The sequence below is a fragment of the Miscanthus floridulus genome, chromosome 13 (assembly GCF_019320115.1).
Source record: "Miscanthus floridulus cultivar M001 chromosome 13, ASM1932011v1, whole genome shotgun sequence".
In the NCBI taxonomy this organism is placed as follows: domain Eukaryota; kingdom Viridiplantae; phylum Streptophyta; class Magnoliopsida; order Poales; family Poaceae; genus Miscanthus; species Miscanthus floridulus.
The window spans coordinates 89,530,923-89,554,343 of NC_089592.1; the positions used below are offsets into that span (position 1 = coordinate 89,530,923).

Consider the following 23,421-nt stretch of genomic DNA (forward strand, 5'->3'; position numbering starts at 1 on the left):
GTATGTCAGTCTTTGGTAGATTCATTAAGTTATCGATATTGCTTATTACTTTCATCGTTTATCTAATTACAGCAATATCATTCTGCCCGATTGAGATTGATCTGGATTGGCCTTATATCTTGTTTAACTCATCATTTGCTAATTTAAAGTTGATCTAATCTACACCTTAAATGATGAATTATGCTTTTATCGGTTGTTTTACATCAATCTTAATCGTGCATAGCGTGCGGTTAAGGCATGTTCGATCTCGAGTAGATCTATTGGTTAATGAAAACCGTTCCATGGCCCATCATCACGGCTTATGGGATTCTGCCTCTCACCCCAGTATTGGCACCATGGAGTGGGGATCGTTAGTTGGTAGACCCATTCCTGAGGAGGCATGACCTTAACTGTGCACTATGCCTGAATTGGTTGTTTAGCCGACATCGAGTGCTTTCACAAATAGTTCACATTATGAGATCATTGAAGTAGAGATAAGTTGAAAGATATGTTAGCCCATGATCTTATTATTGTATTACAACCTGCATGATTCTGTCTCATGCCCCACTAATATTAGTAATGAGTTAGGGTCATCGAGTCTATTGTTGTTACTACGACCTGCATGATTCTGCCTCATGCCCCACTGGTCATGGCAATGGATGAGATCTAACATGTTCATTAGATTTATCTTTATTAAATGGTTAAGTGGTGTTGAATTGTCTCTTTATATAAAAAAGGAGTTCAGTTACTTGTAATCATTGGCTTAGTATAAACCGATCATCATTGATATCTTATTACCATTGATTAATATTTGCTTAAATAATATTTATCCTAAATCATAACCAATTCTTCTTATACGACCCTATGAGCTTTAATCGATTTATTCTTATGAATATGCTAGAATCGACTATTTAGTCGATCTCCTCTCATATCGGCTCTCAGAGCCACACATTTGGAACTGTCAGGCAACACCGGCATGTTTCGCCCTTAATTACTGATGAGCTTTCTCTCCTTGTCAATTGTAGGGTCAAATTGACTGGCATATCTCAGGAGGATTGCGTAGGATCAACCACCCTTGCGCTGAAGCTAGGCGGATCTGCTCCATCGAGCGGACCCTTTCGGCTTGCTGCGTGTGTCCTCGGCACGGACACAAAAATTCTATGTCGATAGATATCATCAACATAGATTTGCAACACAAACAAGTTCTTGCCAATCTTCTTGGTGAAGAGAGTGGTGTCAACCTTTTCTATAATGAACCCCTTAGAGAGTAGAAAATCCCTCAACCTCTCATACCATGCTTTAGGTGGTTGCTTAAATCTATACAAAGCCTTTCTCAACTTGTAGATATGGTTGGGTTTCTTCTCGTCTTCAAAACCAAGAGGTTATTCAACATACATAAGATCATTGATGTACCTATTGAGAAATGCACTCTTCACATCTATTTGGTATAACTTGATATTGTGAGCAGAAGCATAGGCTAACAAGATCCTAATTGCTTCCAATCTTATAACTGGGGCATATGTTTCTCTAAAGTCAAGACCTTTAACTTGAGTGTAACCTTAAGCCACTAATCTTGCTTTGTTCCTTACAACTATCCCATCTTGATCTTGCTTATTGCGAAAGACCCATTTGGTTCCTATCACATTATGATCCTTAGGCCTCTCAACCAACTCCCATACTTGATTTCTTATGAAGTTGTTTAACTCTTCATGCATAGCATTCACCCAATCAACATCCAATAAGGCTTCATCTACCTTCTTAGGTTCAATGAAAGACACAAATAAGAAGTGTTCATAAAATGATACCAATCTTGATCTTGTTTGTACACCTCTTGAGATATCATCAATGATAGAATCCAATGGATGATCTCTTGCAACATTGGTTGGTTGGAGCACTTGCTCTTGATTGCTTGCATTTGATTGATCACTTGGTTGAGATGATGAACGAGCTACTTGTTGTTGACCTTGCACTTTGTCATCACTAGCACTTGCTTCATCATGATCATGAGAACCACTTGCTTGCACATTTGAGTTAGAGAGCACTTGATTCTTGTCATCTTCAACATCAATCATCTCTCTAGGCCTTATGTCACCAATATCCATGTTCTTCATTGCATTGACCAATTGAGTGTCTCTTACATCATCTAGATTCTTATCTTCCTCTTGAGAGCCATTGGTTTCATCAAATTCCACATCATGAACCTCCTCAAGAGTACCACTAGCCAAATTCCAAACTCTATAAGCCTTGCTAGTTGTGGAGTAACCAAGCAAAAAACCCTCATCATATTTCTTCTCAAACTTGCTCAATCTTGTGTCTTTCTTCAATATATAGCATTTGAAATCAAAAACCTAAAAATATGCAATGTTAGGCTTTCTTCCATTCAAGATCTCATATGGTGTCTTCTCCATCATGGGGTGACAATAGAGTCGGTTGCTATAGTAGCAAGCCATGTTGATTGCTTTAGTCCAAAATGAATGACTCACATTATATTCACTCAACATTGATCTTGCTATGTCAATCAAAGTTCTATTTTTTCTATCAACTAGGTCATTTGATTGTGGACTGTACTTGGCTGAGAATTGATGTCTAATCCCAAACTCATCACTCAAATCATCAACTCTTGTATTCTTGAATTCATTTCCATTGTCACTTCTTACTTTCTTGATGGTTGTTTCAAACTCATTGTAAATTCTCTTGATGAATTTCTTGAAGGTTGCAAATATATCACTCTTGTCAATAGGAAAGAACACCCAAGTGTATCTAGTGAAATCATCCACAATCACAAATCCATATTTGTTTCCACCAATGCTAGTGTAAGTGGTTGGTTCAAACAAATCCATGTACAACAACTCAAATACCTTAGATGTACTCATTATGCTCTTCTTAGGATGTGTGTTGCCAACTTACTTTCTGGCTTGACATGCACTACAAAGCTTATCCTTCTCAAATGTGACATTTTTCAAGCCTCTAACTAGATCATGCTTAATCAACTTGTTCAATTGTTTCATTGCAACATTACCAAGCCTTCTATGCCATAACTAACTCATGCTAGACTTAGTGAGCAAACATATTGACAATTGAGCTTCTCTAGCATTGAAATCAACCAAGTATAGATTCTCATATCTAAATCCTTTGAATATCAAGTTAGAGCTATCTATACTTATGATCTCTACATCATCCACACCAAATATACACTTGAAACCAAGATCACAAAGTTGAACTACCAACAATAGGTTGAAGTTCAAGCTTTCTACTAGTAGCACATTGGAAATGCTCAAGTCATTGGATATTGCAATCTTACCAAGACCTTTGACCTTGCCTTTGCCATTGTCACCAAATGTGATACTATCAATCACATTGCTCTTATTCTCATTAATTGAATTGAACATTCTTGAATCACCAGTCATATGTTGCGTGCATCTACTATCAAGCACCCAATGCCTTCCTCCAGCATTATAATTGACCTTCTTTTTTGAGCCCACAATTGGTGTACCAATGAACTTATCCTTCACACCATTGACACCCTTAACAAGCATGTAAAAAGAATCAAATTTAATTGAGGATACACTAGGTTGCTTGTTCTTGTTAGTCTTACAATATTGCTCTATATGCAAAATTGCTTGCATCTATTACAAAACCGACCATTGCCCTTCACAAAGCTAGCTTTGGGAGTAACAAAGGTCGCCTTGCCTTTCTTAGGTGTATAGCACAATCCTTCTTTGTTGAGAGAAAATCTTTGGCTACCCAAGCACTTTAGCAAGCGGGCTTCTCCTCCATAGGCATTGCCTAAGGCACGAGTGAGCTCATTCACCTTCTTTTTTAGGGTCTTATTTTCCACCATTAGTGAGGCATCACAAGTGAAACCATCACTCAAAGCTAAAGTGAAAGTAGTAGTGCTACAAGAAAGGTTAGTGAGAGCAATAACAATGGGCTTATAAAAGGATTCATCAATAATATCACATGTTAGTCCCACATCACATGACACAATCACTTGCTCCTTCTTGGCTTCTTCCTCCTTGACTTGCTTGAGGAGACAGGAGTGAGCCTTTTCAAGCTTAGAGTAAGCTTTGCCAAGCATCTCATGGTTCCCTTAGACTCTCATGAGAGGCATTTAACTCATCAAACGCAATTATTTGCACTCCTTTCTCTTTATCTCAAAACAAGTGTGCATTTTCTCACACATGTCCATGAGCTCCTCCTTTGTGTACTTCTCCTCATCATCACTCCTACAATCATCACTTTCACAATCATCATCACTCACATCATATTTTATCTTGGTAGGCTTTGCCATGAGACATGTCGATGGAGTGTTGAAGATGGAAGGCTTGTTGTTAAAGGCGATGCTTGCTAGTGCTTTCTTGATAGATTTCTTGCCATCATCACTAGAGCCATCACTATCCAAAAATCTATCACTATCCCAAGTGACCATATAGCCTCCACCCTTCTTCTTTTGGAAGGTCATCTTCTTCTCCTTCTTCTCCTTCTTTTCTTTCTTATCCTTCTTGTGCTTCTTCTTCTTATCCTCATCATTATCACTATTGTAGGGACAATCTGCTACAACATGATCAGGGCACATGCAATTATAGCATCTTCTCATATATTCTTTGCTCTTGTTGTTGTCTCTTCTCTTTCTTGAACCATAGCCCTTCTTCTTCATGAATCTTCCAAACTTGCACACAAAGAGAGTCATGGCTTCATCATCAATGTCACTAGCATCTTCATCATCACTTGATTCTTCATTCTTGGACCTGCCATTGTTCTTGGATGATGAGCTAGCCTTAAATGCCACACTCTTCTTCTTCTTGTCTTCATCTTCCTTCTTGTCATCCTTGTCAACCCTATCCCTTTCCACACGATATGTCTCTTGTGTCATGACATCACTTAGTACTTGGTTAGGGGTGAGTTGCTTCAATCCTCCTCTAATGATGATCAATCTCAATGTCTCAAATTTAGGAAGTAAGCACATCAAGAATTGATGAGAGACATCATCATCATTGATCTTCTCTTCCAAAGCCTTCAAGTCATTGATAATTACTTGCAATCTATGGAACATCTCCGGAATGCTCTCATCATCCTTCATCTTGAATCTTGTCAACTTGTCCTTGAGGATGTATAGCTTGGCACTCTTCATCGCCGGTGTGCCCTCATAGGTCTCCCCCAATCTCTTCCACACTTCACTAGCTTTCTCACAATCCTTGATTTGCTCAAACACCTTAGAATCAATGGCATTATAGATGGTGTTGAGAGCCATTGTATTACATTCCTTGTTGACCTTATCGGTGTTGGTGAGATTGTCCGGATCAAGAATCACATAGTCACTCTTGGTCACATCCCACACTTGGTCATTGATTGAATCAAGATACATCTTTATCTTTCTCTTCCAATAATCATAGCATGTGCCATCAAAGAATGGTGGTTTGCCCCCTATATGGTTGAACACAACTTGAGTCCTAATTTGACACCGAGGTTGTTAAGCCTTCAATCAAATGGTAACCAGGCTCCGATACCACTTGAAAGATCCTAATATGGCTAGAGGGGGTGAATAACCTATTAAAAATATACAAATCAACTAGAGCAATTGATTAGTACAACAAATAGCGTAATACAATTTTGCTCTAGCTCTACAAGGGTTGTAAGCCACCTATTCCAACAATTCTAGTTACTATGATCACTAGGCACACACGAGTTAAGTTGCTACTCACTAAAAGCTCTCAAACTTGCTACACTAAAGAGTTCCACTATATGATCTTAAGCTATTAAGCAAGCTCTCAATTCTAGCTACACTAAAGAGTTTGCTACAACTAGTTTGCGGGAAAGTAATAGAGAAAGTGAGGTGATTATACCGCCGCGTCGAGGAGTGAACCAATCACAAGATTAATATCAATTCAATCATTAGGAGAATACCAAAGGGCAAGAGACAACCAATTTTCTCCTGAGGTTCACATGTTTGCCGGCACGCTGCCTCCCCGTTGTGTCGACCAACACTTGATGGTTCGGCGGCTAATAGGTATCACAAACCTAGCCCACCACAAGAGGCGCCGTAAAAACCTACCCACAAGTGAGGTAACTCAATGACATGAGCAATTTACTAGAGCTACCTTGAGGCTCTTCGCCGGGGAAGGTGCAAGACCCCTCATAATCACCGGAGCCAGCCATGAACAATCATCAACTCATGCCGAAGCTCCTCCATTGCTCCAAGCCATCTAGGTGGCGGCAACCACCAAGAGAAATAAGAAATCTGCAGGCACAACGATCTCCAAGTGCCACTAGATGTAATCACTAAGCAAATGCACTTGGAATCACTCCCAATCTCACTATGATGATGAATCAATGATGGAGATGAGTGAGAGGTGTTTGCTTAGGTTCACAAGAATGTCAAGTATGTCAAAGTGCCAAGAGTGTGAGCCCCAAGCTGGCCAAATACTATTTATAAACGTCCCCTCGAAATAGAGTCGTTGCTCTACTCGTGGGCTGACCGGATGCACCCCAGCGTCTGGTCGGCCAGCGTCCGGTCACCCTTGGCCGTCCACATGTCCTCTTTCAAACCTCGCCCGTTCATCTCCAACGGTTAAGTTCCCGATCGCTCGTGCATTAAGTGACGACCGGACGCGCTACTCCAATGACCTGACGCCACGTGAGGCCGAGTCTGGTTAGTTCCAGTGAGCTCCTAGAGCATGATTTTTGTGACAGGACGCGTCCGCTCGAGGCTAACCGGACTCGGGCCAGAGTCCAGTCCTCCCTACCTCACTTTCCGATCCTACACGCTGCACACGTCAGTGTACGTCAACGTGACCGGATGCACTCCCTGCGCGTCTGGTCGCGCTGCCCCTGCAGCATCCGATCACGAGGCCGAACGACTCCTCTTCTGTGCTCCCTGACCGAACGTGCCCGGGGTGAGTCCGGTCACCCTAGCGCCAGAGTCCGGTCACTGCTGTCTCCTCCATTTTCTTTTTCTATCTCTACAACCACTTCACCCTTGCTTTTAGGTTGCTAACCACAAAGTGTAGAACTTGTGTGCACGTGTGTTAGCATTTTTGAAGCATTTCACAAGGGTCAAAGTTAGCACATTAGGTTCCTAAATGCAATGCATGAATCATGTCACCTAATGGCACTCGATAAACTGTTTAGCAAAATATTTCCCCTCTTTATAGTACGGCTATCGATCATATATACACTTACACCCTCTATGATGTCTTGAGTGCCAAAACAAAATCCCTAATTATACCTTTGCCTCGATCTCCATAGGGTTTTATTTTTCTCTTTCTTCTTTTTACAAGTTGAGCACTTGATCATCTTCAAGACATGTCCATCTCCATCTCCATGGACTTTATCACCATGCTTCATCACTTGGTATGTACCAACCTTGTTCACATGACACTCACGACAGAAGTTAGTACTTAGGTTTCATCAATTAGCCAAAACCAAACTAAGGCTTTCACATATACAGGTAACCAAACGGCAGCTCCATGTAGCTAGGCTAAAATGACTCAGTGAACCAAACAGGAGCTGTCTATCAGCATGGGCATTCGGTAATACCGAAACGATTGGTTCGGTACTTCGGTTTCCATAGAAATTCGATTCCTTGAGAAATAGGTACCGATTGGTTCCTTCCAAAAATCGGTACCGAGGAAATTCAGTTTCGGTACTTTTGGTTCGGTATTTACCGAACAGTACCGAATTGATCACAAAGACATGTAATAGCATGTTCAAAAGCTAATTTTGACATGATTTCATAGAGAATAATAGTGCAAAATAAATATACATATAAAAGTCCACAAGACTATAAGAGTGGTACTACAAAGACATAATATAATAGTCTACAATAATACAATCAATAATATAACAACACTCAAACTCAGCACATTTCAGGTAATCCGGTTCCCCAAGGTAAAGAACCGAATTTACCTCGGTAATTTCGGTTTCTAGGAATTACGAACCGAATAGGGTACCGAAAAACTCGGTTCTCGGTATTTTCAGTTCGGTTCTCGGTATTTTTTGCCTAGGGCTAGCTGTCTACATGCGCTGGGCCTGGCCCTAGGTAGCCTGACTTTGAGATACGAGCCTGGCTCTATCCATACGAGAACCAAACGTGTCTTGTAGGTATGGTCTAAAAATATACCTGAAGTGCACCATTTAACAAATTTAGGGGCATACGATGCTCTACTTACTAAAGTTTAAAAATTCAGAAATACGTTTTGAAAGCTACGTGGATCTAAACAGCATCCTCGACAAGTCCAACGAGCACAAGATCTTTCCTAGCTTTTTTCCCCGTGACCGGCCGGACGCAGGGGAGGCGTTGCATCCGTCCCACAAGCGGGAAGCAAAGCACGAAGCATGGCTTTACCCGGTGCGTGCACCGTGTAGGCTAAGCACCGGACGGAAGTGCATGCATGCCTTTCTCACTCGCGGTTTCAGTTCCTTCCCGAGAGCGACCTTGTGGATCGTCTCCTCGAGACCTGCATGAGAGAGCATGACGATAATATAAAGTCGAAATCGTTCCTTCCACACCGGCCAGCCAGCCATTGTGTTTGTGTGTGTTCTTTGCAGTAGCGACGATCCGCATCAGTTTTGAGCAAATTATGCTTAAAAATATACGGCTGGACAGTTACCGGAAACTGGTTTTTGGCATACATTTGCATCCACCTTGCCTTTGCGTGCACCACATGAAGCCTGAAGATTTATATATATATAGTTTATATACACATATATATAGCCAAGAAAAGTAGCGAGGTTTCAGTTGTCGATCATATGAACCTGCTGCATAAACTTTGGCTAAATCCAGAAGTTACTGATCAGACACCAAAGCGGCACGCATATCTCAAGAGGTCGTGCGTGCTTCATGTTCGTGCCCGCATTATATTGTTTTGATGCTGGACCTCACTCACAGTCTCCATGCATATACAAACAAGAAACAAAGTTCCCGAATAGAACAAACAGTTAGTTTCACTGAACTGGATATATGGTTAGTGCCAGCCCATGGCTAGTTCAACAAGTCAAGTGCATGCATCACTAAATCACGCTAACCAATTTACTCATGATGCATTTAAATTTATTTCGTTCCCTGGATATGAATGTGATCTAGTAGTCTTTGAAAACCCATTGACAGATGTACTGTGATTCAAAAAAAAAAAGTAATGACAGATGTACCGTGATTCAGAAAAAAAAAACTAATGACAGGTTGTCATCATCACACACAAACCGATCGTTTATGTACGAGTTGTTATGCAAAAGGGCATGTGGCCCAGTAGTTACAAGAGCCTCAGCAGTGACGAATATTTCAGGACGATTTAACGGCGTTGTGCTTTCAGTGGTAGACAACGTTCCCATCGACAGCGAAACGCCTGACAGCGAAATACCTGTCTCGAGAATTTACCGGTTCAGTCTTCGAATGTGCTCTAGGATAAGGTTTGCGTGCGTTGATAGGGGTGAACGTGTGTATGTTGTGACGGTGTTGTACTGTATAATTCGAAAAAAATAGTACTAGTTGTTAGATAAAGTGAAGCATGTATTGGAACGACATTCCATTCTTTAACTTCATCCAAGTTTCTTCATCAATAACTCGTCATCACACACACACACCCACGAACATGCATGCTCAAAGTCTTTTTGCCCTATGATATGATCCGGACCTGTAAGCTAAATTAAACCTGACGATAGTTTTTGAAGACGATAAGAACTAAGCATAACACTCGCGACGACCTAGCTACTTAAGAGACCAATGCAACCCTAGCAAACTAAACAGAAATTTGAAATTGGAATTCGTCTCCTTCAAATCCCTTCTCTCCTTTCCTTTCCTAGTATAGATAGACTGATAGAGATAGATTATCCTTGATGCCAGCGCACCGCTGCTGACGCGGCCGCCAGGTGGGGCCCCGGGGCACCTGGCGGTCGACTCGATCGGCACGTTGGCTGGTGTACGTCGTCACGCGGCGGGCCTGGGCCCCGCCTCCAGCACCGACCGCCAGAGAGGGTCCACCTCGCCGTCGCCGGCCGTGGCGAGCCACGCGTCCACGTCGTCGAACAGGGTGCGCTTGCTGGGCGGCGCGGAGAGGCGGTCGCCAGGCACCCCGATCGCCGCGGCGCGCCCGTCCACGAGCGAGCGGAAGAACACGTCCCGGAGCTCCCACCCGCCGCCGCCGCTAGCCACGCCCAGCCCGCCGCGGCACTTCTGCCACGGGAAATCGAACACCCCCTCAGGCCGCTGCCACGCCGCCCCGGGCCCGGCCTCGCCGCAGCTGGCAGCCGGAGCGGGTGCCTGAGCCACGGCCGCCGCCGGCGCCATCTCCTCGAAGGCCACCTCCGCCACCGCGTCCGCCGCCCGCTGCTGCTGCCGCCGCCTCCCCGTCGCCGCCGCCGCGGACTCCTCCTCCCCCAGCCGCGCGCGCTTCCTGTCGCCCTCCTGCTGCCGATCCATGCGCGCCGCTAATAACAGCACCATGCAACAACATTTCATCATCTCCAAGACAAGGAATCGCCCCCATGCCATGCATGGAAGAACGACGACGCGACACGAACGATGACAACACAAGGAGAGAAGAGAGCACGCAGCGCATGCATTCCATTACGCACCTGATCGATCCGAGCAAGGATGATGGCGTGGTTGTGCGGAGGCGGACGACGTCGTCGTCGTCACCTCGTCTTGGCCGGAGATGGAGAGGAGGCGCGGGCTGGTGGTTGGTGTATGTATGAGCTGTGTGTCCAAGGGTTGTGTGGATGGATATCTATATATACACGCCATGGACTGGCCGGGGCTGCGGGTAGGATGATGAGAGGCAGAGGCTGATGGGCGAGCGTTTAGCACGGCCTGCGCCCTAAGCACACTGGATCAGAACAATCTACCATACCATGTGGTCGATTTTTTTGTAATTAATAATCACGAATTTACTAGCCTTCCTAAATACTCTAGCTATAGTCTATAGTGTGTGTGGTATTGGAAGAAGATTTCGTGGTTTTGATTGCCAACTTTGAGAAAGATTTGGGAGTGCATATAGGGTGTGCATTGAATTCAATCTAAGGGGAGTGTGTGAGAGGCTTGATTTAGAGGAATGTAGCTAATGCAATCGATAATTTTTCTTCATTCTATCATGGTATTTGTGGATAGTTGCAATCTGGCACTGGCAAAAAAAAAACTATAAAGGATACTTTTTTTCTTAATTACAAAAGGATCTATAACTACCTGTTGGGCTGCTGGCGAAGGAAAACATTGGTTACCATATCTTTCCATGAGATCTACACTGAGATCTGTGTTGGTCAACGCATTGTAGCATGCACATGCTCGACTCCAACATCCCCTATGGCCACTGGCGTAATGGCGCTAGTGGAGATGACAAAGAGAACGTCACACTAAGGTAAGGAGGAGATAGAAGCCATAAGAGTAGAAGGATGGTGTGCTTTGATGACCGCAGGCGCTTGCAAGTAACCAGCTGGAGGCGTCGGTTATCGTATCTCGCCATGAGATCTACACTGAGATCTGTGTTGGTCAACGCATCGTAGCTAGACCTGAGCATTTTGCGGGGCGGGGCGGGGCGGGTTTGGGCCAGGCTAAAAAAAGCCCGGTTATTTTGGGCCAAAAACTCCCGCCCATGATTGTCCCACTGAACAAGTCGGGCCTAATTTTTCGGGCTAGGCCTTGGCTTGGGCGGGCCGCCCACGCATTTTACAATGTAAAATAGCTAAACATAGTATTTCAGGCCGGGCTTAGGTCAAGAAATTTTTTTCTGGGCAGCAGGATCTGTGCCCAGGCCCTGTCCAGTAAGGCTCGTGGGCGGGCCAGAACCCGTCGGGTTCAGGCCAGGCCCACGGGTCGGGCCAGATCGAGCTTAATTTGCTTAGGTCTAATCATATAGCATGTACATGCTCGACTCCAAGATCCCTATGGCCACTGGCATAATGGTGCTAGCGCAGATGATATAAAGAGATCGTCACACTGAGGTAAGGAGGAGATACAAGCCATAAGAGTCGAAGGTGTGGTGTGCTTCGATGATAGCAGACGCCTGCAAGTACCTGATGGAGACGTCGATTATTGTATCTTGCCATGAGATCTGCACTGAGATCTATGTTGGTCAACGCATCATAGCATGCACATGCTCGACTCCAAGATCCCTATGGCCACTGGCGTAACGGCGCTAGCGGAGATGACAAAGAGAAATCACACATTCACACTAAGGTAAGGAGGAGATACAAGCCATAATAGTAGAAGGGTGGTGTGCTTTGATGACCGCACGCACCTGCAACTACCTGCTAGAGACGTCGATTGTTGTATCTTGTCACCAAATCATGTGTTGGTCAATGCAATCGTAGCATTCATCACACTCGACTCCAAGATCCCATGGTTGCTGGCACAACGGCGCTAGCGGAAATGACAGAGACAAAATCACACCAAGGTAAGGAAGAGACACGAGCCATAAGAGTAGAATTGTGGTGTTGCTTTGATGACCGTAGGTGCCTGCAATTACCTGTTGGCAAAGAAAACATCAGTTACCGCTTATCATGAGATCTGCACTGAGATATGTGTTGCTCAACTCCGTCGCTAGCAGAGATGACAAAGAGAACATCACACCAAGGTAAGGGGAAGACGTACACAAGCCATACGAGTAGAAGGGCGGTGTTGTTGATGAACGTAGGCGCCCATGGAGATGGAGGGGACCGAAGACGAGCACTCCCCCATTACTATTGTGGCATGGGTAGCAAGATCAATCGAAGATGAGCCTACTAAAACTGTTGTAGTGTGGCTACAATAGGTGAATTGAAGCAAAATTGGAAGGAAGGTCGCTACCTACAAATCGATTGTACGGTTTATAGCACCAGTATACCAAGATTGGTCGACGCGATGAGATAGCTAAACTGTTGCGGTATGGCTATGAGAGGTGCTGGTTGAGGTAAACTTGGAAAGTATGGGAGGTCGATGCACTAGTGGCGTCGAGAGGTTGAAGGAGGGATATGCACTAGTGGCATCGAAAGGTTGAAGGAGGGATATGCTAGCTCCAATATATATTGCGGCCGTCGAGTACTGATTAGGATGTGAGGGAAGAAAATATGAGAGTAGGAAAGCGATTAAATAGAATGATAGACCAAATTAAGTAACAGTGGGAGGATCGTCATCACGGTTAATTCTAGAAACCTTTGTTGTTCATCTATGCACCTAAGTCATCATCATGGTTAATTCTAGAAATCTTTGTAACTCTATTTTTATCTTGTTTTTTTATTATATTTCTCATGAGGGAGAGGGACACTCTTCTAATCTAATTATAGAGTATTATAACTAGCTAGCTGGATTAGTTTTATAAGGGAAAAATAACAAAGGGCAACTTAGGTACTGAAAGACGAGTCTTCACGGGGTCATGCATTTTGCTCCATCTATATCTTTGGGCTCCCACAGACTAATATCTGAGCACCCTGCGCTAGGCGGCAGAAATCCGGAGCTACTAGCAAACTTGGCAGGTACCTACGCAAGGTATAGCCAACGTGACACCATTTCTGTCATCACCTCGTCTCCATGACATCCTCATCCTGCCCACCCACCTACCCACCCACCGGTGCATGCATGGGCTACGTGCGTCGGCTGTGGCGTCTGGGTCACGTACGCCAAGAAAAACGGCCACACACAAAGTCACAAACAGCGAGTGAAAGGTGAAAAAACTACAGGTAGTACGTTGCAGCGGTTTCCGCGATCATAGCAGGCGTGTTGCAGCTGTTCCGTGGGCTGTCACTCACACTCTCACATTTTAGTTACCAACGTCTCGGTGACATACTTCCTGAAAACCAGGACTCACCGGAACTACTCTTTGTAGCGATACAAAGTGGCTCGTTGACGAACCCGTAAATAGATTAATTTTTGAGATATATAAATTATGCAACGGATTGTGTGAGTCAATATAATAAGCAATATTGTAGATTATGATAATAATCTAGCCTGTTTGGGTCCTGAGATTATTATACAGGTGTAATATTCGTAGTTGGAGGACAAATGACTTATAATCTAAAAAAACATGTTTGAGATGGATTATAGGATTACAATAATCCATGGTTATATTATATATATTATTACAAATATACGGTACTCCCATTACTTTAGAGCACCTCTAATAGTTCTAAAAAACAATTGGTAAATCGATGAATTTTTCAAGTGGTTAAAAAAAACTTGGGAGCATATTTGTTGGCTTCCTCCAACAGTTTCTAATCATATCAAAAATTGTAAAAATACCACGTTCAATGGATCATATATGCATCAGTTAGATGTAAAAATCTTAATATGTGTAGTTTCATTAATTATCCTATTATTGAAAATTTAAAATTAAATAAGATATGCATTTCAGCTATTACCTTTTATAGGTGACAATAGATGATTCTAACCATCAAATCTAATTAAATAAACGACTTACCGTTATTTAGAAGTACCACATCAAAGCCTACATTATAAACCAACCTATAATAATCTAGGCTGTTTTGATCATACCTTCAGATTATTTTTATCTGATTACTGTAGTTTAAATTGGGGTCAAACAGACTCTTTATCATGTTTGGTGATGAAATGAACTGTCTGTTAATTGGTTCTAGAATCTGGGATCAAATAGTGCTCGTGCTCGCCCTTATACAATGTGGTAGTCATGGGCCGCTAGCCGCCCATCCAAAGTCAGCTCTGACACTCTCGTCTCGTGGAGTCGGGCTCCCCCCAACCCTAGGGGCCCCTAGCTCCCTCCCCGCCGCCACCACCACCGCCGGCCGCCACCCCGGCGCTGGCGCCGGCGGCATCCCACTCCACCCTCTCCCCTCATCTCCTCGTCTCCCCCTCCTCTCCTCCCCCACGCACGTCTGGGCCCGCGGGAGCACCCAAGCGCGTGGGATGCGGAGCTGCGCCGCGCGTCGAGCGAACACAGCAGCCCCCACCGAGGCCTTCCACGCCAGGCCCCATGGAGGATGCCTCCACCACCGGCGCCTCCTCGCCCTCCACGCTGCCGCTGGGTGATGCCTGCGGTGAAGCCGCCGCGGCCACCCCGCATCCCGGCAAGGGGGCTGGATCTGGCGCGCCGCCGCCACTAGAGCCAGCTGCCATTACCGCAGCAGCTTCTGGGCTGCCCCACCGGCCATCGACGCCGCCGGTCGGCGAGGAGGGAGCTGCCACCGCCGCCGTTGACGCCATGCCGTCTGGGCCCAAGTTTGGGCCTTTTGGCCCCGTGGATGCCCATCTACCAAGCCAGGCCGCCACAGCACCGCTGGCCTCCCCCAGCTCGTCCTCCCTCTCGCCGACGGCGGCTCCGTTCTTTCTGGCCTTCTCGGAAGGGCGCATGAATCACCGGCTGTGGGCCGACGACGACGGCGAGGAATCCGACGATGACCACCCCACAACCTACTTGGAAGCCGCTCATCTCCCGGCGAAGCCTATCATTGTGTCCTCCGTGCGTGGCCAGACTGTCCTGGTTCTGGGCCGTGGTGGAGCTGATGCTAGACGGCAGGGACCGGGGCCAAGGCAGCAAAAATGCAGCCAGCCACGCCCACAGCTGGTGCACGGCCTGCCTGCTCGAGCGGTGGAGGGCCATGTCCCTGCCCGCCAATGCCTCGAACACCGCAGATGGGTCTCCACCCCAAACACCGGTGGGTGGCGGGACATCCTCCCTCGGCAGGAGACGCGTTCGGCGGTCGCCTCAGTTCAGCCTTTTCCAAAGCAACTCCCGAAGGCCCAGAGGATCAGCGCAAAGTTTCGCGATAGATGTTCCAACTGTCTCTCCTACTCGCACCAAGTAGCGACTTGCCGGTTGCCATGACATTGTCTGCGCTACCGCGGCTTCGGACACGTCGCCATGGACTGCAGGCGGCCCTGGCCTGCTTTGACCTCAGTGGCGAAGGGTGCCAACCTACAACGGCACTCTGCTCGTGGCGACCACTCGGCCTCCTGAAAGGTCCTAATATGGCTAGAGGGGTTGAATAGCCTATTTAAAAACACTATAAGATCACTAGAGCAATTTGTTAGTATGCTTAACGGTGAAAAGCAATTTTGCTCTAGCTCTACAAGGGTTGCAAGCCACCTACCCAATAATTCTAGTTGCTATAATCTCTAGACATATAAGAGGCTAAGTCACTACTCACTAAGAGCTCTCAACAAGGCTACACTAAGGAGCTCCAGTAGGTGAAACTAAACTAGCAAGCAAGCTAGGAGAAGGAGAGGAGATGGAGATGCTCTTGAAGCTCACTAGATCAACACTTGGGGCTCTGGTTAGCACCAAGCTTAGGAGAGAGAGGAGAGAGGGAGCTTTTCTTCTTCAATTTTGGATCTCAAGATTTTCAAGAATGGGGAATGAAGGAGTGAGGAAGAAGGAGGGGAGGAGCCAGCCTTATCCTGTAGCCTGCCTCCCCCTCCTGACCGTTGCTGCTGAGCCTCCCATTCCCACACTAGAATATCCAGGCAATGGCCTAGAATTTCTCGGGCGACGCTCCTCTCCAAATCATTGGCCTCTTACACTAGAAATTTCAGTTCGAGCGGAACAAATTTCCAGGCGAACGTGCTTTTGACCGTTGGCGTGGGAGGACTTCCGCACTGGAAATTCTAGCTCGGGCGCAATGAATTTCTAGTTAATTATGCCAAACAAACAGAGCACCTTTAACTGGAATAAGTAGCACTATGAGCAAGAAATTCCAGTTAGACTTTACAACATGCCCAAAACAAGTGCTATCTCTTCCAAAAAGCACCAAACCAAATTTAGCACTTGAGATAGCTTTTCACAAAGAGAATTCCCACGCTTTCTCACGTATCTCACCACGTCACTAAGCGCAATGTATATGCAAATGAGACTCACACTTAGTGGCACTAGATAACAATTGCAATTAGATATTTTCCCTCTTTATAGTACGGTTATCTATTCTAAACCCGATCACGAACTCTATTGCGTCTTGACCGGCAAAACAAAATGGCCTTAGTTTTTATACCTTTGCATTGAACCCATTTTGTTTTTTTTCTTTCTTTCTTCTTTTCCAAGTTGGAGCATCATCACCATCTCCATCACCATGAGTGTCATCTAGCTCCACCTTGGTGTGAACCAACCTTACTTCAATCACAACACTTAGAGAGAAGGTTAATCCACAATAGTTTCATCAATTAGACAAAACCAAACTAGGGCTTTCACCTCCCAGCACGCGCCGCATGGCAGTGCGGAGGGTGCCGCACCGAAGGCCGTGGGGGCGCCGGCGGCACATGACTAAGCCGAAGGACATTAGCACGGGTGCGCCTACCGACCACGCCGACAACGCAGCTACTTCTGCTGCTACACTCTGCTTCTCCGAGTTAGATCTGCTGGCGTTGGCGATGTGCGCAAGCGCAAGGCCTCCTGCATGGATCTTCTCGGTCGATCCGATGCTAGAGGAGCTCGTCGCCTCACTCGTCGTGAGCCGACCAGCGTGTGAACCAGCCCCCGGGTGCCAGCCTACTCTGGAGGCTGCCTCTCTAGGGATTTAGGAATCATCGATGGATATCCGTTCTCTGGCAACGGCTGCTCACTCGTCTCAGTTGTCGCTGGTGCAGGAGCTGCCACAGCTCACGCCGCCTCAGGTGGGACAACTCGATGTTGACACGGTGGCCACGCGCTCCCCTAGTGACGCGATGCCCACGCCATGTGAGGCTGCTCGGCGTCTTGTAAGGTTCACCGAGGAGGTGTAGTGCAAGAGAAAGTCGCCATTGATCGCCAGTCCTCTAAGGCAGAAGGCGGTAACAAAGCACCCCCTGTCTATCAGGAGCAGAAGGATTGCCGCTCAGCCGTTTTTGCATGTAGCAACCTCCAAGCGGGCCGAGGTACTACTCATGAAGAGGATGGGCATTGCGCTGCCGGCGGCACCAGTTTCTTCTGCGTCCAAGGGAGCATATGAGGCCATTTCGCAGGGAACTTGACGTCGAGCCAAGTTGAAGCTCTGGACGAGTTATTCCCAGCGACTAACACTAGGGCAGGTAGAAAGCTCTTCTCGGACGCTGGAGTAGGATCGCGTAGCCAGCAGTAGAGGCACCCAGCTTTGTAGGTTGCAGCGCTGCTCTTAGCTCGGTTGTAGACCTTTTATGTAATATCGAAGCTTAGAGTTGTTCGCTAGGACGGTCCAGCCTATGGCTGTAAAACCTCCAAGGGCGCTCGTCAGAAGCACGCCATTTGTATGTTTAAATTTTTCTTCTTAATTACAATGATGGGTAAATCTTTTACGTATTCGAGAAAAAAAATCAGCTCTGAAGAATAGAAAGAGAGAGGTAGATAAACTGCAGGCACAGAGATAGATTATCGTCGTCTTCTGTACGCCTTGAGTACGTACTGGGTAGCTATGTGTGCACTATCTCGCTCAGTGGCACTCTGCACATACTAGAGGCATGCAGTCGCCATCTGACCGATTGGATTACTTGCTCTGCTCCAAGAGGATATATATGACACCTGTCAACGGGTGAACAAACAAAAAGATCGTCGTCGTCGTCAATGACCTAAACCTTTAACACTACATTCTTTAGTCTTTGGACTAAAGGTACGTCTTATATAAAAGGACAGAGAGAGTAGTTTGGTATTCAACTAACATTTAGCCGGACCTATTTGAATCTAAATAATAATAGCTAACTATTAGCTCCATTGATCGAAACAGGGTTTTCAGCCTTTTGGATCCACCTAGCTAATAGTTGGTTGTTAAAGCTTAGCTAGAGTGGATTCAAATGGGTCTAACTAATAGATCTGGCAATTGTTAGCTGGATACCCAACTAACAACTATCTCACCGAACCCAGCTAGCTGCTAATAAATTACAAAAGGAATCTTTTGCTCTTCTACCTACCTCTATTCACGTGCCTTACCAATAACAAATGGAAAAGGACGGACGTTATAAACAAAACAACAAATCCATCCACATTTTACCTAGTGAATTCAAATCACACCCTCTAATAGCTAGTTAGTATCAGCTGTGAACTATTAGGCGCAGCTAACTATTAAATGCTATTAGATCCAAATTGGACCTTAATATGCCAGGTCATGATCTTTGACCTTTGTCCTTCATATTTCATTTATCTAAACACATTTGTTGAGGAGCTGCCAGAAACTAGATCATAGGTTTGGGTGGGCCTGCGCTGCCATTCACCGATGGCAGATCAATGGAAAGGGAATGGATCAAAGCGTCTCCCACAAGCGGACCAAAGACCCTAACCCCACCTCCATGGACTAGATCCGGATGTCTAGGGGCTAGATCTAGTCATGGATGCTGTTGTAAGAGGAATGAGGAACGATTGAGGGAAAGAGCTTCACGAATTCGGAACCGGATCTCAGGAAAGTACCTGGAACTTCACTGAAAAGGTCAAGGACATCGATCCCCTAGCTTGTCATGGAGGCGGCTGCTCTACAGCTACTACTAAGTCCTAGGGTTCAACTCATATTCACCATACTCTTGTGGACAACAGCTCCTCAGCCTAATAAGTACTCCCTCCATTCCACATTATCAGATGTTTTGTTTTTCTAAATACATAGCTAGCATTTGCTATATACTTATGCATCCTCCCCCCTTAACCACTGACCACAACAACAAGATGTCAGCGTAAGTCCTATGATAGATTGACACTTCGTCAAAGTGTTCAACTTGCACAATATGGTGTGCTAAAAGATTTGGACATCGTTGAAAATGATGGGAGGCTCAATGAGGATGCCATATTCAAATGTACGTAGATTGTTTATAGAAATACCGCCAGACCTCCTTACGCCATTGATGGGTTTAAATTGTGCCTTCTGGGATTGGGTGGCAAAGGTTTCTTTGCTTCTTGGTTTAGTGTTGTCTTCGTTGTGAGTTGTTGTGTAACTACTTGCTCTTGTTTTAAGCGGGTTGTCGTTACTCGTTACCAAAGTTGCATTAGTCATTGTAGTTGCTTGTTTTCTGTTTTTCAATTGTAAACTCCTTCTGGATGTGTTGTCTATCCTGTCTGGAGTTTTTTTTTATCAAAATATAATCGGTGGCTCTACTGCTCGGTTGGTTTAAAAAACAAATAAACGAGAAATGACTTTGAACAAAGGCCCGATTATGTTTGCAGTAAAGCTCCTCAAGTTTACTAGCCCATGATCATGGGTGAAAACGTTCGATGGCACTGCTATAGCTCATAGTATAGTTCACACCCGCCAGACCACAGAACTTTGATTCCTACCCTATGCAAATTTGGGTAACTATTTCTATACTTTATTAGAAAATTAGTTATTTCTGCATGAGTTCCCTTTTGTCGTTGTAAGAGCATCACCAACTGATTTCTAAATTAAACCCAGTCTCAATCTCAGTGAAGGGGAAAAATCACCCTCCAATAGTTTTGTATAGCGATTCTCAATTTCTACGCATATGGCCAAGAACTCCCAATCACATTGGCGAGTGGGTTTTTTCCATCTCGCACAACTTGTTTTTCGGATTTTTTTTTCATCTCGCGCAACTTGCGGTCCTGCTCCTCCTTTTTTTATTTTTCAGGAGCATATTATTGAAAACTATTGGAGAAGGACAACAATTCCCTCCCTACTTTTTTTCAGGAGTTGGAAAATTCATAAACTTGACAAGTGAATTTTTTAACGGTTGGAGATGCTCTTATGTCGGAATACCAGCACCTTAGACAATGCTAACACAAGTCTTTCATTCATATTTCATAGTACACCACAAGAGGCAGATAATATGAAGCGTGTTGTCATAATATGCATGGATGCACAGGTTTTATTTGCTGTTGGTAAACCTTTTCCTGCCTTTTGAAAATGCTGCATAATCTTTGCCTTTATTTATATTTGTACATTTAGATACAATACAAGAAGATAGCAAGAGTTTTTACAACGAGCGGTACAAACAACGCCTAGCTAGATGCCCTATGCGTCAGAATTATTTCATGTTTAAACAAAGCAAAACAAAGCACACGGAATATATAATCTCGGAAATTACATGTACAGTAGGATGGCAGATGCAGCGATTGAGCAGGAGCTAGCAGATGCATGGTACGCTTCATCATTTGGTCATCGGAGGACTGCCATGGCCATGGTTGGGGCTAGGGCCTGGAGTGGTTGGTGGGAACGAATCGGTGTCCTTGTTAGTTGCAGCTGCAGGCACCTGCAGAACCCTTCTTCCAGCGCATGGATAATGGTGCGTGCTCATGGTGGCAGCAGTGAGCTGCACGAAGCAGCAGGTGGTGCTGAGCAGCATCATGGTGATGAGCACAGCAGCGACGGTTTTCGACGAGATGGCCATGGAGTTTACAAGCTGCAGGACACGGTGATCTTGATAATGCTAGCTAGCTAGATAGTTTGGAATATGGGATCGGGAAGAGGAGGATGAGAGAACTCAGCAGCCAGGTCCTTCTTTATATAGGCAGATTGTGCCACTGATGTAGTTCAAAAGATAAACTTTTAATTAATTTATTTATGGGACTTCGTTAGTGGAGTACCGACACCACTTACAGATATCACCGGCGAATTGTTTAGGACATCTAAGCTTTACCAAACTGAACAGGTCATGTTGATGATAGTTTGCATTTATTAACCAATCACCATTAGTCATGTTGATGATAGTTTCTGATTAGAAAATAAAATGAGGGTACATGTGTCTTTTATATGCTCTCTTAATTGTCTTAAAATTCCTAGAATGCACAATATTAGAGGACACTAAACCAACAATAATTAGGCTTGATGTTATGTTGTACACATGAAGGTTGAAGTCAAGAAATAATGTATGCATTATACTTTTTTCGGCTTGATGTTTTGCATGGAACGAATTAGTAGCTATTGATTTATTCATTAGTTGAAACAAGCTGGCTCGGGAGATAAACAAGTCGAGCCGAGCTAGAGTTAAGCTCGCTTTCGTTCTTAACGAGCTAATTAATCTAGCTTGTTATATCCAGCCCTACGCACAGACAAACAAATTTTCTGACTATGATATCAACAGGCTGCAAAAAATAGTCAATTTGTTTTAAGGGAGAGGTTAAGTGATTGGTTAATTTTGGAAGTTCAAGACGGCTAGGAGTTTGATACTGCAATTCAGGGTTGAAAATCATATATAGTTACCAATCATCTGCCACCCTGTATTTTCAGAATAAAACCATCAGTCCTCATTTGGAATGGAATAGGGTATTATGAGCATGGCTTTTGGATCAAAGGATTATCCGGTTCCTTTCCTATAGAACACTGTTACAGGCTTCTTATTTCAAAGGAAAATGAAAATCCAGTCTGAGCCCAGGTTTTCTCTTCCATCACAAAGTACAGGACAACCACGCGTGCTTGGACGCTAACTACATTGTGCACATCACTGTTCCCAGTTTGCACTGAGCAACACAGATACTGCAACAGCTACACAGATAGCTGTACGTTGTAGTAAGCACTAAAGTTCATTTCATTATTTCTAAAGTTTATTTGATTCTACTTCTTGTGTTCCAAACATGTCTTCCCATTTACTTCCTGTATTTTTCTAATCCTCTATTTTGCCAATATCCCTTTTTCTATTCTTGTGGTTTCTTTTCTATTTTTCTGTTTTCTTTCCTTTGTTCCTGCGTTCCTGACCACGATAATGAGCATATATTCTACTAAAATTATTTGTAACACTCTCGATCAACATTTCGGCAGCACCAGGTTATCAAGGACTGTATCTCATGGAAGCATCATTAGACTTTAGATTTGCAGACCGAGGTACTTTGGTTCAGTAGATTGTATGCATATTGTAATGGTAATGACTAAATGTGCATATTTATATAACGCTCTACGTACCATCGCATTTTACAGGGGCCATTCGGTGGAGGAATCAACATCCAAGTTGGAGGTTCTAATTTGGCTCTCATATAGCTGGGTATAGAAAAGAGTCTTAAACAGCTCATGTTGAATGGTAAAGGGATATATATCTATATGGTTATGATTTAAAGAACCGTGCCACTACAGATTGCTTCTCTTCGTCTTTGGGAATTGGAGTCATGTTCCTAGTACTTTCAGTCAAATTTGGAAAAGGCACTTTGAAGCCATTTAGCTTTGTTTTGACTGGCTGGAACTCGTTCAGTGGTTTATGCCGAGGTTCCATTAGGCATCATGCATCCTTTGTGGAACAAGAACAAGGCATCATCCTTTGTGGAACAAGGCAACTGATCTACATTTACATATTCTTGTCTTTTTATATTGATCACTAATAAACGAAAACATGTAGTAAAGCCGAAAGAGTTTCGTATTCTTGCCAACAAACTAAATTGTGCCTAGAGTGAACAGAATCGAGGGAGTTCCACCCCTTAACATCAGCGTTCAATATGCTCTCACAAAACTTTATGCAAAGGACTTAAGTTTGGAGAATTGAAATCAAACCTGCCTCCAGGTGGTGAATTTAATTAGCATCTTGTTAAGGTAAGAGGGAGATTAGCTATAAATTATTTGGGAAAGATCAACCTGGATCTGGTTTATGCATAAGAATAGAAAGGAAACAGAGCTTTTTTCTTTTGCGGGGAAGAAAGGAACCAAAGC

At 44.6% G+C, this 23,421-nt stretch overlaps 1 protein-coding gene across 1 annotated transcript; it reads right to left on the minus strand.

The window, feature by feature from the left end:
• Nucleotides 1-9,512: 9,512 nt before the first annotated feature.
• LOC136498887 (uncharacterized) lies at nt 9,513-10,661 on the minus strand. The gene is made up of 2 exons (XM_066494599.1): nt 10,549-10,661; nt 9,513-10,401 (listed from the first exon to the last, which is right to left on the minus strand). The coding sequence occupies exon 2, from the start codon at nt 10,391-10,393 to the stop codon at nt 9,902-9,904; it is 492 nt and encodes a 163-aa protein (XP_066350696.1). The 5' UTR covers nt 10,394-10,401; nt 10,549-10,661; the 3' UTR covers nt 9,513-9,901.
• Between the last annotated feature and the right edge of the window lie 12,760 nt (nt 10,662-23,421).